The 16,765-nt window shown below is 40.6% G+C and overlaps 1 protein-coding gene across 1 annotated transcript; it reads left to right on the top strand.

The window, feature by feature from the left end:
* Positions 1-6,174: 6,174 nt before the first annotated feature.
* On the top strand, positions 6,175-15,621 carry LOC310790411 (uncharacterized protein). Its single transcript, XM_083652096.1, has 5 exons — positions 6,175-6,349; positions 10,746-10,892; positions 13,830-14,087; positions 14,207-14,313; positions 14,445-15,621. Exons 1-5 carry the CDS (start codon positions 6,201-6,203, stop codon positions 14,681-14,683), a joined length of 900 nt encoding a protein of 299 aa, XP_083508222.1. The 5' UTR covers positions 6,175-6,200; the 3' UTR covers positions 14,684-15,621.
* The last annotated feature ends 1,144 nt before the right edge of the window (positions 15,622-16,765 follow it).

Genomic DNA, 16,765 nt, shown 5'->3' with positions numbered 1-16,765 from the left:
GTTGCTTACATAAGGCAGTATATGTCTCGTAAAGTGTGCGTGTGCGTGTGCGTGTGTGTGTGTGTGTGTGTGTGTGTGTGTGTGTGTGTGTGAACACAATGGATCAAAATACCAGCTGTGAGACAAAACGCTGACAACTGAGTAGGCAGAGGAGCAGCAAACATGTAAACAGTGACTTGGCAAAGTGACGGTGCACTTCTAGGGCTTTGGCACACTGAAGGAAGTAACAGCTTATATAAAGTTTGTATTTATTTTTTTATTCTTTATTTAGGCCACAGGCCAGTGGCAGGAAAGTCTCGCGGGACTTGACGAGAGTTGGTCTCACTGACCCGACAGGAGGAAATGGGATGCCTGTAACTACCGCTGTAAAGAGCCCGGGGGACAATAGCAGTCTGATGGTTCTTTAGGGATCAGATTATGACGATATGGGTCGAAAACGGGAATAAAACTGTCTATTTACATGGAGGAAAACCACGCTGCCACGTGGCCCCCACGGAGCTCCATTCTAGGACTGGCTTGCACACTTCGATCACAACGCCTAATGCCTGGTTCAGACTACACGAATTCAGCCCGATTTTAGACCGATTTGGTCGTGCGCGACAGATTTTCAGCGTCGGGCCCGAATATGACCGTCGGGGACGACGATCGGCCGTCTTCACCTCTTGTAGTGTGACATAATCAAAGACCAGCGTCGGGACCAGTCGGGACGTCTAGGACGCCTCACGACGCCCTGACGAAAAGACTGGCATGTCAGTCTTTTGGACATGGTTTCGCCTAGTGTGACACCCCGGAAGACAGGTATCAGGTCCTGGGGAGACCGCTCCCCGCTCGATACAGATTTCACCCGCTCGCACTCACCGCTCCGCTCCGCTCAAAAGAATAAAAGAGATAAAAAGGCCAGGGTGTTTTAATTTGCGTTTAAACACCTGGGCAATGGGCATTGCTCACTACAAATAACATGAGCTCAGCAGAGTCGGCTGCATGTTCGTTTCTCTTCCTTCTCGTCTCGCAGCAGCTGGCAAGAAAATAGTGGGCGTGCACATGAAGTAAGTTGGAGGCTGGAGCAGACATCACAGTGCATCACAGTAGAGCCTGTCACTCATCCAAATAACGTTAATTCTGCAAGGGATATATATAGCACCTGGATTACATACATGTTTCACATAGGGTTGTGTTTGGATTTCAATGTTTTATTTTGCCCAATGTTGAAATGTTCTACAATTGCATGTTGTGCTAACATAAACATTATTTCTATCTACCACTTTAGCCTATTTAGGCTGATTTGGTTGCTATTTCTTGTCAATGTAGTGGCCTCAATGAATGCTGGGAGATTTCGTTCACAGGTCCGCCTCCCCGACGACCTGTGAACTCGCTGACGACAGCAGACGACGTGATGACGGTGGCATACGATGCTCTGTTGGTGTTTAAGCAAGAATACACTTGTAGTGTGGCCAGTCTCCCGACCAAGACATGTCACGAATTTATGGCAGTATGATGGCCTCGTCTGACATGGTGACATCGTGAACGACAAAAAATATTGTGTAGTCTGATCCTGGCATAAGAGGACAGGTTGAGAGGCGGGTCATAGTTATCATGTCGATGATATTATTTGACAATTCTGGGGACTGGATTGGGCTTTGGCCAATCCTGGCGCGTTCCGCCTCCAAATCGAGTGGGATTCAGTCGTGTTGTGGCGCTCCCCTCGGGAAGAGCCTTTTGACGAGAGGAGTGGAGCTCAGCGAGCCGCAGGCTGCCAGCCGCCTTCGTGTTGCCGAGCGGAGAGTGCAGCACGTCGGCCTGGAATCTCCGAAGTGCGACCCCTGACAACCAAGCTCTCGCATGCGCGCGCCATTATCGCTACGGCATCTGCATGTCGTGATATGATTGGTTGAAATGCGGTAGAAATTTGATAGTACTAGGTGACGTCAGCAAACTGTACATTACTGTTATCAATGAAATCTTGAAAAATGAACGATGTGAAAAAGTGTGAAAAACTAAAGAAATTAGATTGTTGTGATTTTGTTTGCATACATTATTAAATAGGTGCCCTGCATACCCAGGTATTTGAACTAAAAGAAAAGAAAAGTCATTTTTGGGTTCAGCACATTTTACAGACAGTGCAAAGTTATCAAGTAAAGGGAGTGAGGGCACTGGGGGCAAACAGAGAAACTTCCTGTAATAAACCCCTCCCATCTGCATTTCTCAGAAATGATGTGCTTTACAGGCAGTCACAAGACCACAGCAGCTTCCACATTATATAAACAGGGAAGTGCATGCAGTGGGCGTGACCAGCAGTGAGAGTTCTGCCTCTCTGATGTCACGTGCATACCCTCTATTAAGTTCACTTGAGTTCCCGGCCTCACTCCTTATTTAAAAGTCTGCACTCCCTGTCTCATTCATTCACACCATTGCATGGGGCGGCAGGATCACTGTGATTTTCTTTTAGAACACCCATAATGGAGGCTGCTGCTGCTGCTGCTGCTGTTGTTAAAGGAGTTTCGATAGTTAAAGTAGCTGCTGGAATTGCTTCAGTTGTTGCTGGCCCTTTGTGCTTCCTTGGCATCGCTGTAGGTGGACTTTATTATCTATCTAGCCCTAGGGGCAGGTAAGTTAAACAATTGGGGAGGAGGGATGAAAACCAAGCCACGGCGTCATGTTATTTTACACTAGTTACCTAGACAATTACCTAGACACCTAGACATTACTAGACAGAGACCTGCCTCTGTGTTTTTAATGTAAGTTATGCTGTGTGTCATTACTGTTGCTGCTGCTGTAATGCAAGTTCGTCTCTACGTCATGATGTTGATTTTATATCAATATTTGAATGCGGGATGGTTTCAGCCAAAAAATGGCCCACTTGATGAGGGGGCTGTTTTCTGCCTCGCAGGCAAAGCACTCCACTCTGCCGCTCTGCAAAGCGACGTGCGCGGCGAACATGATATCCCCGCCCCGTTGATATGGAGGTCTGTTTTTGTGGCTGTCGGTGAGCATGTTGGAACGCTGAAAATTGACACTATATCAGGGCACAATCAAAACTAACAGGTCACTAACTAGGGATGGGCATTTCTAGCAAAAACTCTATTCGAAATTCGCTGGCCAAAGTCGACTTTTAATCGAAATTCGAAAATAAAAATAAAAATGTTAATTTTTTTTATTTTTTTTGTGAGTGAAATGTTGCATTGTCTTCCCTGATTCTAAGTCTAAGGCTTTATTAATTAATAGAAAAAGCTTCTGCTGTGGATTTTTTTTCTTAAAATGCTTATAAAAATTGTTTTACTTGCTCAAACCAAGCGATTCGACTATACTTAGAATCAGGGGAGACAATGCAACATTTCACTCACACACAAAACGATTATTCGAAAATTCGAAATTCGATGCCCATCCCTATCACTAACGTGTCTGGATCAGGGCTGTAGTGGTAAAAAAAAACAAGGTTGGTAAACTATACATTTTTGGGGCAGCATTCTCGCGCGTCGCGCCGTTACAAAAAAGGTGGATAAATAACCTTCAGCCCCTTATACTAGACTAGAACAACTGAAACTTATTATCATCATCATCATCGTTTATTTTGTGTACTGGTGTGATCTTTGTTGTTGTTTATTTTGTGTACTGTTGAGGACTACTTATTTGTTGTACTGGTGTGTTCCAGAACCTTTACAGGGTTTCAAGCTATAGAACCCATAAGAAGGTTATATATAGAACCACTTTTTCAAAGAGTGTGGGGCACAAATAATGATGCCTAAGTAATCACCAATCATTATTCAATTCATTTATTGAAAGTTTTGAGTTGAACTATGTTTTGCAGCCTGGTGGAGGCTGTTTTATCAGCCATTGGTTTTTACAGGGTTCAGACAATATTATTTCAAATGGCTTTGCTTTTTCCAGCACTATTTTTCTAATGCTTACTGCATTTCATATCAGGTTCACTTGTTTAGTTGTCTTTACCATAATACAGAGAGAAGGAGAGAGATAGAGAGAGAGAGAAAGAGAGAGAGAGCCTCGCGTCCTATAGGAGTCAACAACTGGTCGTATTTAGCCTGGGTAAACCCAGCCCCCACGTGACCTGCTCTCAGATCCTGCTCACTAGTCTAGTAGGTTAGACTACTGCAATAGCCTTTTCTCTGGTCTCTCCAAAAAAGAACTTAGGCAACTTCAGCAACTTCAGCTACTTATATCTTGGAAATGTTGCCGACTACAAAGAGTAAGAATAGATGTGAATGGCGTCGCGCATGGTTGATGGGCTGTGGATTTGGATGGATGTAAAATTAACTTGTATTTACTTGTGTATAGCGAAAGCAATAAGTTTTACATTTTTCAATCCCTGTTTTTTCCCATTTTCATTGTAAATGAAAATGTCAAAATCTAGACATAAAAAGAAAAACAAATTTACTCTGTAAAACGTTAATTAATTCGAACAAAATTAATGAGCCATCATAGGGAAGCTTTGAATGCTTTTGCAAGGCAGTGTGAACAGAAATGAAGATTTGATTGACAGCTGCATGTCGTGATATGATTGGTTGAAATGGGGTAGAAATTTGATAGTACTAGGTGACGTCAGCAAACTGTACATTACTGTTATCAATGAAATCTTGAAAAATGAACTTTTGATGTGAAAAAGTGTGAAAAAGTAAAGAAATTAGATTGTTGTGATTTTGTTTGCATACATTATTAAATAGGTGCCCTGCATACCCAGGTATTTGAACTAAAAGAAAAGAAAAGTCATTTTTGGGTTCAGCACATTTTACAGACAGTGCAAAGTTCTCAAGTAAAGGGAGTGAGGGCACTGAGGACAAACAGAGAAACTTCCTGTAATAAACCCCTCCCATCTGCATTTCTCAGAAATGATGTGCTTTACAGGCAGTCACAAGACCACAGCAGCTTCCACATTATATAAACAGGGTTTCAACTTTAGACTGTTTCTCCCAGCTGGACATTATCATAGGTGACACAGTCTGTTTTCCTTTGAGCGAGAGCAGGAAGCCAAGGGATAGACTCTGATGAGTTTAATATTAATAACTTGGGCAAAACAGATAGAGTTGAATGTAATAAGTCAGATTGTAGCATCTGAAGAACCCATTGTTCTAAAGATTCAGATTTTTCTTTCAAACGGTTCACTTCCTTTACCTCACTTCTTTGCTATCTTTACTCCTCATGCCACGGGTCCTCGAGATCACGTAGGGAGGAGTCAACTACAGGAACTCAACTGGCTACCTTTAGAGGCCAGGGTGATGATCAATGGTCCACAGGATAGTTCATGATAGGGTCCCTAATTACCTCACCAACTACATCCCTAGAGTAGGTGATGTACTTTCAGTGCAGAATCAATATTGGCCAATGCTCATTTGCATTTCTAGGGCCTTATGAATGGAATAAGCTGCCACTGGCCATCAAAGAGGGTTCAAACCTGAACAACTTTAAAGCAAAAGTTAAAATGTGGCTCCTGGAAAAGGTCTTAGTCAGAGTAAGGGGACAGATTAGAGGGTCATTGCAATAATGTGTCAAATGCACATACCGTACTTGAATATACTTAGTTTAGTAGTAGTTTATCAGGATCAGGATCAGGATCAGGATATACTTTATTGTCCCAGAGAGGAAATTTGTCTTGGACAACAGTGCTACATACAGCTGCATCATAAGAAGACAACACAAATGACAAAATAACATAACAGGAACAACAAAGGTCTACACATTTTTTGGTGAACAGATGCACCCTACATATGAAGTGCATGGAGTTGTATTGCAACTGACCCGTCAAAGAAAAAGACCCATAAAATAAAGAATTGCACTGAGGATAAAAGAGGACATGTGCAAAGAAATGGGCGGGAGACTAGATAAAGTGACCTATGCTACTGTGCAAAAGTGGCTTACAAATTAAAACAAATGGCAAGGTGATAAAAGAGTTTATAGTACAAAATGTACAAAATGTTTTGAGTTTATAGTACAAAACATTCACCAGGTTCCTCCCTGACGTTTGGAGCAGCAGGTGATTACTGTTTTCAAGCTTCCGTCTTGCTGCCACGCAGTGGGCGTGACCCACAGTGAGAGTTCTGCCTCTCTGATGTCACGTGCATACCCTCTATTAAGTTCACTTGAGTTCCCGGCCTCGCTCCTTATTTAAAAGTCTGCACTCCCTGTCTCATTCATTCACACCATTGCATGGGGCGGCAGGATCACTGTGATTTTCTTTTAGAACACCCATAATGGAGGCTGCTGCTGCTGCTGCTGCTGTTGTTAAAGGAGTTTCGATAGTTAAAGTAGCTTCTGGAATTGCTTCAGTTGTTGCTGGCCCTTTGTGCTTCCTTGGCATCGCTGTAGGTGGACTTTATTATCTATCTAGCCCTAGGGGCAGGTAAGTTAAACAATTGGGGAGGAGGGATGAAAACCAAGCCACGGCGTCATGTTATTTTACACTAGTTACCTAGACAATTACCTAGACACCTAGACATTACTAGACAGAGACCTACCTCTGTGTTTTTAATTTAAGTTATGCTGTGTGTCATTACTGTTGCTGCTGCTGTAATGCAAGTTCGTCTCTACGTCATGTTGTTGATTTTATATCAATATTTGAATGCGGGATGGTTTCAGCCAAAAAATGGCCCACTTGATGAGGGGGCTGTTTTCTGCCTCGCAGGCAAAGCACTCCACTCTGCCGCTCTGCAAAGCGATGTGCGCGGCGAACATGATATCCCCGCCCCGCTGATATGGAGGTCTGTTTTTGTGGCTGTCGGTGAGCATGTTGGAACGCTGAAAATTGACACTATATCAGGGCACAATCAAAACTAACAGGTCACTAACTAGGGATGGGCATTTCTAGCAAAAACTCTATTCGAAATTCGCTGGCCAAAGTCGACTTTTAATCGAAATTCGAAAATAAAAATGTTAATTTTTTATTTATTTTTTGTGAGTGAAATGTTGCATTGTCTCCCTTGATTCTAAGTCTAAGGCTTTATTAATTAATAGAAAAAGCTTCTGCTGTGGATTTTTAGCTCAAACAAGCATTGCACCACTGAAGTAAAGAACATGTTACATGACATTGACATTTTCGAAAATAAAAAACAGTTTTGACAATCATGAGTGGTTCATTAAATATTTAGTAGGCTCAGGTCTGAGTGCCAAAGGGGTGCCAAAGTCACCCCCTCTCCCTCTTCATGGGATTTCATCCGCCATTCATTTTTCCATAAACCTTGCTTAAAATGCTTATAAAAATTGTTTTACTTGCTCAAACCAAGCGATTCGACTATACTTAGAATCAGGGGAGACAATGCAACATTTCACTCACACACACACAAAAAAACAAAAAAAAAATTTTTTTCTTTTCTTTCAATAATAAAAGTCGACCTTGATAATAACAACGATTATTCGAAAATTCGAAATTCGATGCCCATCCCTATCACTAACGTGTCTGGATCAGGGCTGTAGTGGTAAAAAAAAACAAGGTGGGTAAACTATACATTTTTGGGGCAGCATTCTCGCGCGTCGCGCCGTTACAAAAAAGGTGGATAAATAACCTTCAGCCCCTTATACTAGACTAGAACAACTGAAACTTATTATCATCATCATCATCGTTTATTTTGTGTACTGGTGTGATCTTTGTTGTTGTTTATTTTGTGTACTGTTGAGGACTACTTATTTGTTTTACTGGTGTGTTTCAGAACCTTTACAGGGTTTCAAGCTATAGAACCCATAAGAAGGTTATATATAGAACCACTTTTTCAAAGAGTGTGGGGCACAAATAATGATGCCTAAGTAATCACCAATCATTATTCAATTCATTTATTGAAAGTTTTGAGTTGAACTATGTTTTGCAGCCTGGTGGAGGCTGTTTTATCAGCCATTGGTTTTTACAGGGTTCAGACAATATTATTTCAAATGGCTTTGCTTTTTCCAGCACTATTTTTCTAATGCTTACTGCATTTCATATCAGGTTCACTTGTTTAGTTGTCTTTACCATAATACAGAGAGAAGGAGAGAGATAGAGAGAGAGAGAAAGAGAGAGAGAGCCTCGCGTCCTATAGGAGTCAACAACTGGTCGTATTTAGCCTGGGTAAACCCAGCCCCCACGTGACCTGCTCTCAGATCCTGCTCACTAGTCTAGTAGGTTAGACCAGAGGTTCTCAAATGTTTTTCAGCCAAGGACCCCTTACAAGATAGAAAATATACCGGGGACCCCCTCATTCTGATTTGTGATTTTGGGCTAAGCTTAATTGTTTCCACGGTAACGTGCTTGACTTTTATTTTGATAGGTTTGTTATTAGAATGTAATCCATGAACCATTTTAGATTTAAAGCATAAACTATTTTCGTTGAACTATGAAGATTTTGCAAAAAAAAAATTTTTTTTTTTTATTACATTACATTTACATTACGTCATTTAGCAGACACTTTTGTTTTGTCCAAAGCGACTTACAATATCACAATTTGTCAACAGTATAGAAAACCACTATGCAACACAATCAATGACAGCCAAGATATTTTGATAGACTAGCACCATGTAGGAAGTAGTTTGAGAAGGAATAATTAACATGTAGCATTTTATTTTTTAATAATTTTTTTTTTTTTTTTTTTTTTTTACTTGAAAACTTTTCGCGGACCCCCTGGCAAAGTGCCAGACCCCTGGGGGTCCGCGGACCCCCATTTGAGAACCACTGGGTTAGACTACTGCAATAGCCTTTTCTCTGGTCTCTCCAAAAAAGAACTTAGGCAACTTCAGCTCATTCAGAATGCTGCTGCTAGAGTTCTAACGAAGACTAAGAAAGCTGATCATATCACTCCAGTTCTCAAGTCCTTACACTGGTTGCCAGTGTGTCATAGAATAGATTTTAAAATACTGTTATTAGTCTATAAATCACTTAATGGCCTAGGCCCAAAATACATAGCTGAATTGCTCCCACGCTATGAACCGTCTAGACCTCTTAGGTCAGCAGGGTCCAGCTTATTAACTGTCCCTAGGATCAAATCAAATCATGGGAAGGCCGCATTTACCCACTATGCTTCTGCTAGCTGGAACAAATTGCCTGAAGACCTCAGATCTGCCCCAACTTTACTTACTTTTAAAAATAGACTAAAGACTTTTATGTTTACAGTCGCTTTTAACTGCTGACAGCTGTTTCTCAATCACTATTATACAATTAGTTTTAAAACATAGATGATTGCAATTACTGCTAAAAGCTGCAGGTCTGGGGGATGGTTCCGTAATACGGATATACTCACAAGAGGGTGAGGTGATGCGTCAGGAGGGACGCACGCGTAAGGGGAGTTTAAAAGAGGACACCGTACCCAGACCTGAGTTTTATGTGTGTGTAGTCATGCTTCTTATATAGTATGTCAGGGGACTAAATATAGATAAATTGATTTATTCTATTATGCAAACCCAATGAGTCCTCTTTAAGTTTTTTGCTCTTTTTGAAACTGCTGCGCCTGTTGCTTAACTCATTCATGGCCAGTTTAGGACTGCCAATATTTAGCACAGGCCAAAGATTTTCATAATTGTTGGTCATCTTTCAAGACCCACAGTAAATTATCTATTAGCACCAAAGTGATTTGCAATACCTTAAAATGAAGATGTACGTCTCTGGGTTCACCAGGAAAAAAAAGTGAGCTTTCAGCATGTTCTGTACTCTACTTATAGCCATTTATATACACCCTGTTTTCACCAAAAAGGTCTCTCTGAGAAAAGAAATTGCAGAAAATGGCATTTATGTACAGCACACAATCTCAGGCAGAACTCGCTCTCAATTCTTTTATTTTGAACTGTATTGACATCAGACATGTAAATATTATTCATTATGACACAAATGACAAAAAAAAAATATATATATATATATATATATGAAGTGCTTTTTTTACATTCAACAATACAGTTTGCTCAGTGTGAGTGAGTGTGCAGACAGACAGACAGACAGACAGACACACAGACCGACAGACACACACAGACACAGACACACACACGCGCACACGCACACGCACGCACACACACACACACACACACACACACACACACACAGAGAGAGTTCTGTCCACAGCTGCTGCTGTATCGCACCTCCTCCCCCCGCAAATTAGCATAGGAGGGGAACACCTAACTGGTTTGAGATCAGCGTCTACAGTAGCCTCCTCCTCTGCCTCTGCTCGTTTTCCTCCTCTCGTTCGGGCTGGGACGAATGCTGCGACACGACACAGGAACGGGTCCGGCTTGGCTTTGGGACCAGGCGCTGCTGGAACCGGATCGATCATGTTCGTCACGGGTTTGACTAGGCAATCCAGGTTCGCCCTGCAGCAAGGCGAGCAGTGCAGCGCGCCGAGGGGCGTTTCAATGGCGTTTCTCCTCTCTACAAGGAAGCGCGTTTCTCTGTTTTTCCTCCTTTCCTCCTTCTTCCTCATTTCAAACAACAGCTGCGGTATGTGTTTGATAACGTGCTGTCGGCTTGACTTTGAGGTTAGGGACCTGTGTCTGTGTCACAGGCTGGGGAAGTGTTTGAACTAAGCGCTGCACTAATAAAAACAAAAACACGTCAAACACGTCTTTGGCGTGGATGGCTATTTCTGATAACACGTCAAAGACGTCTTTGGCGGTGAATGAGTTAATGCACTTTTTATACTATTTTTTTAAGTTTTGTTGTGATGCTTTTAAATGTCCATTTTATTCTCTTCTTTTATTTTCCTGTCAACCATTTTATGTGAAGCACTTTGAATTGCCTCTGTGTATGAAATGTGCTATACAAATAAACTTGACTTGACTTGACTATACAGGTATAAGAAGAAGAAGCCAGCCCCGAATAAGCCAGCCCCGAATAAGCCACCCCCGAAGACGGCAGCCCAGAAGAAGAAGGATCGAGAAATGGATTCATCTGAATACGTTAACTACTTATATCTTGGAAATGTTGCCGACTACAAAGAGTAAGAATAGATGTGAATGGCGTCGCGCATGGTTGATGGGCTGTGGATTTGGATGGATGTAAAATTAACTTGTATTTACTTGTGTATAGCGAAAGCAATAAGTCTTACATTGTTCAATCCCTGTTTTTTCCCATTTTCATTGTAAATGAAAATGTCAAAATCTAGACATAAAAAGAAAAACAAATTTACTCTGTAAAACGTTAATTAATTTGAACAAAATTAATGAGCCATCATAGGGAAGCTTTGAATGCTTTTGCAAGGCATTGTAAAGGGGGGGTTATAACTTAAGGGGACAATATAATTTCAAAACTCTCACTATACGTACAACTATGAAAGGTTTTTGTGTTTCAACAACTGGTGTGAAACTATGGAACCGTTTGAGTGAGGAACTAAAGCAATGTCCAAACAAAAACCGGTTTAAAATATTGTACAAAAATATGATTTTCACAAGGTACAAGGAGGAGAGGAATGCAGGAGTGTTACACTGATTTTCACATGGTGGTGGTGGTGTTAGATTACATGTTTTATGTATGTATGTACGTATGTATGTCTGTCTGACTGTATGTTTGTATGTATGAATAACTACATTTAAAAAAAAAATCCCCGCCCAGCTCGTCTCGCTTTTTTGTCTCATTCCACCGATCAAAAACGTGGACAGCCCGGGTTGAGTCGGGGTTGAGTCGTGCTAGTTTTGGTCCCTGCTTTGTTGAGGTTCCAGCGCTGTGAACCCGGGAACCATACCGTGACGTGAAAACACTGCAGACGACTGATTGGTCAGGCAGAATCGTATTTACAGTATCTACTGTCAATGCTGGATACCAGTTTAGTGGGGCTTACCCTCTCTTCTGTTATTTCCATCAGTCTTTTGTGTTGCTGCCTTCGGCTCTGGTGAAATAAAATCGATCTCCTTGCTCAGCTTTAACATGACGGTGGTTTTCAATTGTTTTGAGAGAGAAAAAGTCCGCTCCTCGAGAAGCCCTTTGTAGTTGGCTCCGCTAGGCCGCAGGCGGGGGTTTAGCAAAGCCGCGGTCTTGCCTGGTGAGTTGCCGCCGGGGTAGAGGCTTCCCTTCTGCCCGTAGCGCAACTCCCCTCCCCCGCGCAGTGCATGCATGTGATTATCAACAAAGTGATATCCATTCTCCTGACCGATTCTCACATTTGCCCATGTACACTGTAGGTAATTTACAGGCACCAGTATTTCATAACCAGTTTAAAAGTTCAGTGTATGGATTTAATTTTAACGTTATACGTTCTAGCCTACTTCAGCTATGGGCGGAGGACAGATATGTGGTCGCTATGACGACCAGGTGTGGGCAGAGGCGAGTAAACTTGTTATGGAAACAGAGTCTATATCAAGTAGGGACGAGTAAGACCAGGTCGAGTAGAGCTGTACTGTGCTGTTATATGTGGTGGAAATGAGCCATTTGGGCACCACTTCCCACTGGTGCTAGCCTGGACTTTAGGCATGTGACCTTGGTCTGGGTCTGCCTATGAAGAAACAGCGGGGATTCAAGCGTTTCAAATTAGTTTGAACAACTGCAACAACAATAATAATATCGTTATAATGCATACATCTTGGCCACGTTTTCGTGTTAGCAGATTTACTGTTGCCTTGGTCGCTCTAGAGGTGTCCCCAACATTGAATCGAAGTCATCCAAATGTCGCTATCTAGATTCTAGAACATGTTTTACTAAATGTTTTGATAAGCGTTAGCAAGCGAGCTAACCTAGCAGGCTCTTCATAATGGAGATCAGTCGGCAGATCCTGCTAATAATGGTAGCCTTACCAAGCTGAGTAATGCAAGTTTTCTTACTATCGTGTGAAATGTATCATTACTCCAAACAAAGACATAGCCAAGATGTATTCTTGCTTGCTTGCTTGTTCAGTGTAGCCTACTTACTTCGGCAATTGACATTGTTCGGAAAAGGCTTTCTGCAGTTGTTTATTTAGGAGTTGCGTTGTATCCATGTCTCGCCATTATCTGGCTGAGATGTGTGTTGGAGGGGGGCGGGGGGAGGGGGGCGAGGATCAAGTTTGTTTGGGTAACGCCCATATGTTTTGGTTTGAGATGCTGTTGAAACTGTGACATCTAGCGGACAAAAATCTTAATAGGGCCTTTAATATTTGTAAATCAGACAAGACTTAGGATTGCAAATAATATATTTTGGTAGCACCTTTACATTACAGCTCGGTAACAACATGTAATAGGGGGGTAATAGTGTGATAATAAAGATGTAATAATTATGTAAAACAGTGTAATTGTAATAACCAGGTAATAGCTTGGTATTAACACTGGTGGGCCGCTATTGGTCTTTTAGTGTTTATTGGTATTGTATTGGGAGACTAGTTCTTGTTACAGATATTATCTGCCCCGTTGATATTATCTTGAAGTTGTAATACATTTATCCTCCCATGATTTGTTACTGAATGGTTTCCCCCCAGTTAGAAGGTGACTGTTGTTCCATAACTGACCTTTTCCATACACTCTTGACTTTCGGGAACCTTTCTGCTGCTCTAAAGACTTGTAGCATAAAAGTAAAAATCGGATCGTAATGTAGACCAGATTTCTTGGTAGATATACCAAAATAATTCAATCTTATTGGTGCTATTAACTCTTGTTCCAGTTTTCAGGTATACCCATTGTTAATACCAAGCTATTACCTGGTTATCACTTAAGTAATTACATTGTATTACTCTTATTATTACACTGTTGCCTCCCCATTACCATGTTGTTACCGAGCTGTAATGTAAAGTGTAATGTTCTAGGAAAATTCTGCCCCCCCCTCCCCCCAAACCTTGTTTTCTCCCCTTTTTTAGTAAATAGGGGTAAAGTAATCAAGTCAAAGTACAAGGATCAACTCAGTTTGGAGTTGTCTGGAGTCAACAACTTATAGGTGGATTTCTTATAATGCACTAATCCAGTCTTCTCCCTTTTAGGAATAAAAAAAAAAGGCGTACGTCTACCGACCCTGGGGCAGTTCAAGCGGATCACATCCCACCACTGCAGTCTTGGATAAAGGCATCAAAACACAAGGATATAGAAAAACTCCGAGGCATAAATCCTCGTCTTTATGAAAAGGTGAGGAGCGTGCTTCATGACCCGGACGGAAAACGCCTGCCCACTATGCAGGTGATCGCTGCTCTTCACGGAGCTGTTCTGACTACTGGTAACAGCATTGCTGCACAAGAATTACGGTTGGTGTTCTTGGATTCACAGTATTGCATATACAGTAATGTACTATATACTGTATGTGTGCATGTGGTTTGATTTGACACTTGCTAACTGTTCTCTGATTGTTTTGTTGTGTTCTTAGCACTCTGATTGCAGAAAGAATGGTTGCAGGAGATGTTGTGTCAATGCTGAAACTGTCTTTCATCGGCGCTCATCCTTTCGTTGCCTGGCAAATAAGACATGATGCAGGTTTGTATGCTGACATTTGCTACATTTATGTGTACAAGATGGATGTCACTGTGTCTGAGCTGCTGTGTTTGATATTTTGAGTAGTAGTTTATGCATGAACTCTCCTTCACAAATACTTTGTCATTTGTTAGGATGGAACAAGGAAAAACCCGAAGCTGATATTACAGATGACAGCACGATGAAACTTTACAGGAAAGGCTTCAAGGGAGTGCTGATCTATTTCCTTGGCCATGAGATCATCAATCAAAGTGAATTTGAATATCTCATGGAATATGTTGAAAATGAAGGCTATATTGACAGAGATTCTCCTGAGTATCAAGAAATACTTGATATTAACCTACGCAACCCGCCGAAGAAATATAAGAAATAAGCGGGTTGTCCACTAATTGCATGCCTTCCCGCAAAAAAATTGTGTACATTTGAAAGTAAAATGCATCAATCTGGTGCACTTCGAGCGCAAAATGAAGAGGCTAGAATAGATCTATGAACAACTACACACATCACATTAATATACTCTTATGTGCTGTGGCTTTACAAGGATGAAAAAATAGGTATCTCCATATATTCTGCATACAGGTCACATATGGTAGAATTCTGCTTGCTTAAATACAATATCCCATCTATACCAAAATTATTACAGGGGAGAACGTAAGAACAAAGTAACATCAAGCTTGTAGGCATAAAAAACTAAGATAAAATAAAGGGAATTTCCTAACTTTGATTGGAATGATGTTCAGTCAAGACAATACTTATATAAACCCTAAAGCAGGAGTCTGCAGTCAACTACCGGTAGTTGAAATTAATATATGGCAGTCAAAATCTATTTGTGGTGGTCAAAATCTACCATCACAAATAAATAAAGGTATGGGAAACGCTGCAATAAAAGGTGGGGAATTATCAATACAATCACAGCATTGTGATGTTTAAACAGTTAAATTCATAACTGATGTTGGTACATCATTTAGCTTCTTTGATCAATTTTATGTCATGACCCTTTTGTTTTTTATCTACCTGATGCTACATAATGAACACTGCTTTGTTTTCAGCTTGACCACTGCTTTATTTCTGAGTTTATCCAATCAGTTTTGAAAGGGTTTCACAAAAGACGGTGGTGGAATCTTATGTGATTCTTCAGTTGAAGTTAAAATGAACATTTTACTTTATTTACAATGTTTTCACCAGGCAGTGACAATATGTTCATATAACTTCCATCAGTTTGTTGTTACTTCATATGTGTACTATTAATTTACATATTAAGATTTCTGTATGCAAAAACGTGGGTAAACTAAACTCTGTTCTGAAAATAAAAACAAGTGTTAAGTAACCTTTTGATGTGTTTTGATCTGTGACTATTGTATTATTTAGTCTATTATTATTGTGCTTGCAAGGCAAGGCACAATCTTGATATTCGCCATACTTATAGTTATATCTGCCAAAACTTGGGCACATAAAAACAGATTTCAAGTTTCTCCCTACTATAAGTGTGCACGGCTGTCATACCTCTCTCCCCCCACCTCATGAAAGAGACTCCTTAACATATACAAATAGTGTAGTGGCCGTACTGTACCGCACTGTAGATGCTATCATTATGTATGACTAATGTTCAATAGTATGTTTAATTAGGTATATGCTACTTGCACCTAACAGAATGTTATTATGTTGAATTATGTTTAAAGTATGTTCATGCCATTTGCACATTATGTGCAGTGAATACGCCACTGTCTGTGGCATGTCTACTGCTTTATTGCTTGTTGCCTCTTGTTTTGTTTTTTTTGTTTTTTTTGCACTATGTTGTAACAGAGTCTACAGCACAAGAATTTCACACGTGATACTTGTACTTAGGGGTGGGAATCGTGGAGTAACTCACGATACGATATGGTCACGATACTTGGCCCTCGATAACGATATTATCACGATACAGCGATTCTGCGATAATCGATATATTGGAAGAAATTTTACCTACGATACATCACGATATCTGTGTAACTGAAGAGAAAAAAATATCCCTAAAAGGCAAGAAGCAGGTATTATGTATTTATTAGCAGAATTGACATGAACTCTCTGAGTTCACTCACTCACTCATACCATTTTCGATACCACAGAGGAAAAGTTACACATTAAGTCTTTTTATTATTATTATTAAAACAAGAAAACCTATATAACCTACCTACCTATATAATTTCTAAAAGTAGATATTAATGATCAAACATTTCCATTCATGTAGCCTACAGTATTTATGTTTTTGTTTCAACTACAAACATAAATAAATTTCAAACTTGAAACTATGTTTCAACTACCACACACAGCATAATATTTTAGCCTGTTTATTATTATTATTATTATTATTATTATTATTATTTTTTTTTTAAATAAACATATCGATACTTGGTGCCAGTGTATCGATAACGTATCGCAAGTGGAAATATCGCGATACCGTGAGTATCGATATTTT

Source organism: Poromitra crassiceps, assembly GCF_964638095.1.
Source record: "Poromitra crassiceps genome assembly, chromosome: 15".
Taxonomy (NCBI): Eukaryota; Metazoa; Chordata; class Actinopteri; order Beryciformes; family Melamphaidae; genus Poromitra; species Poromitra crassiceps.
This window is presented reverse-complemented; position numbering and strand designations above follow the sequence as displayed.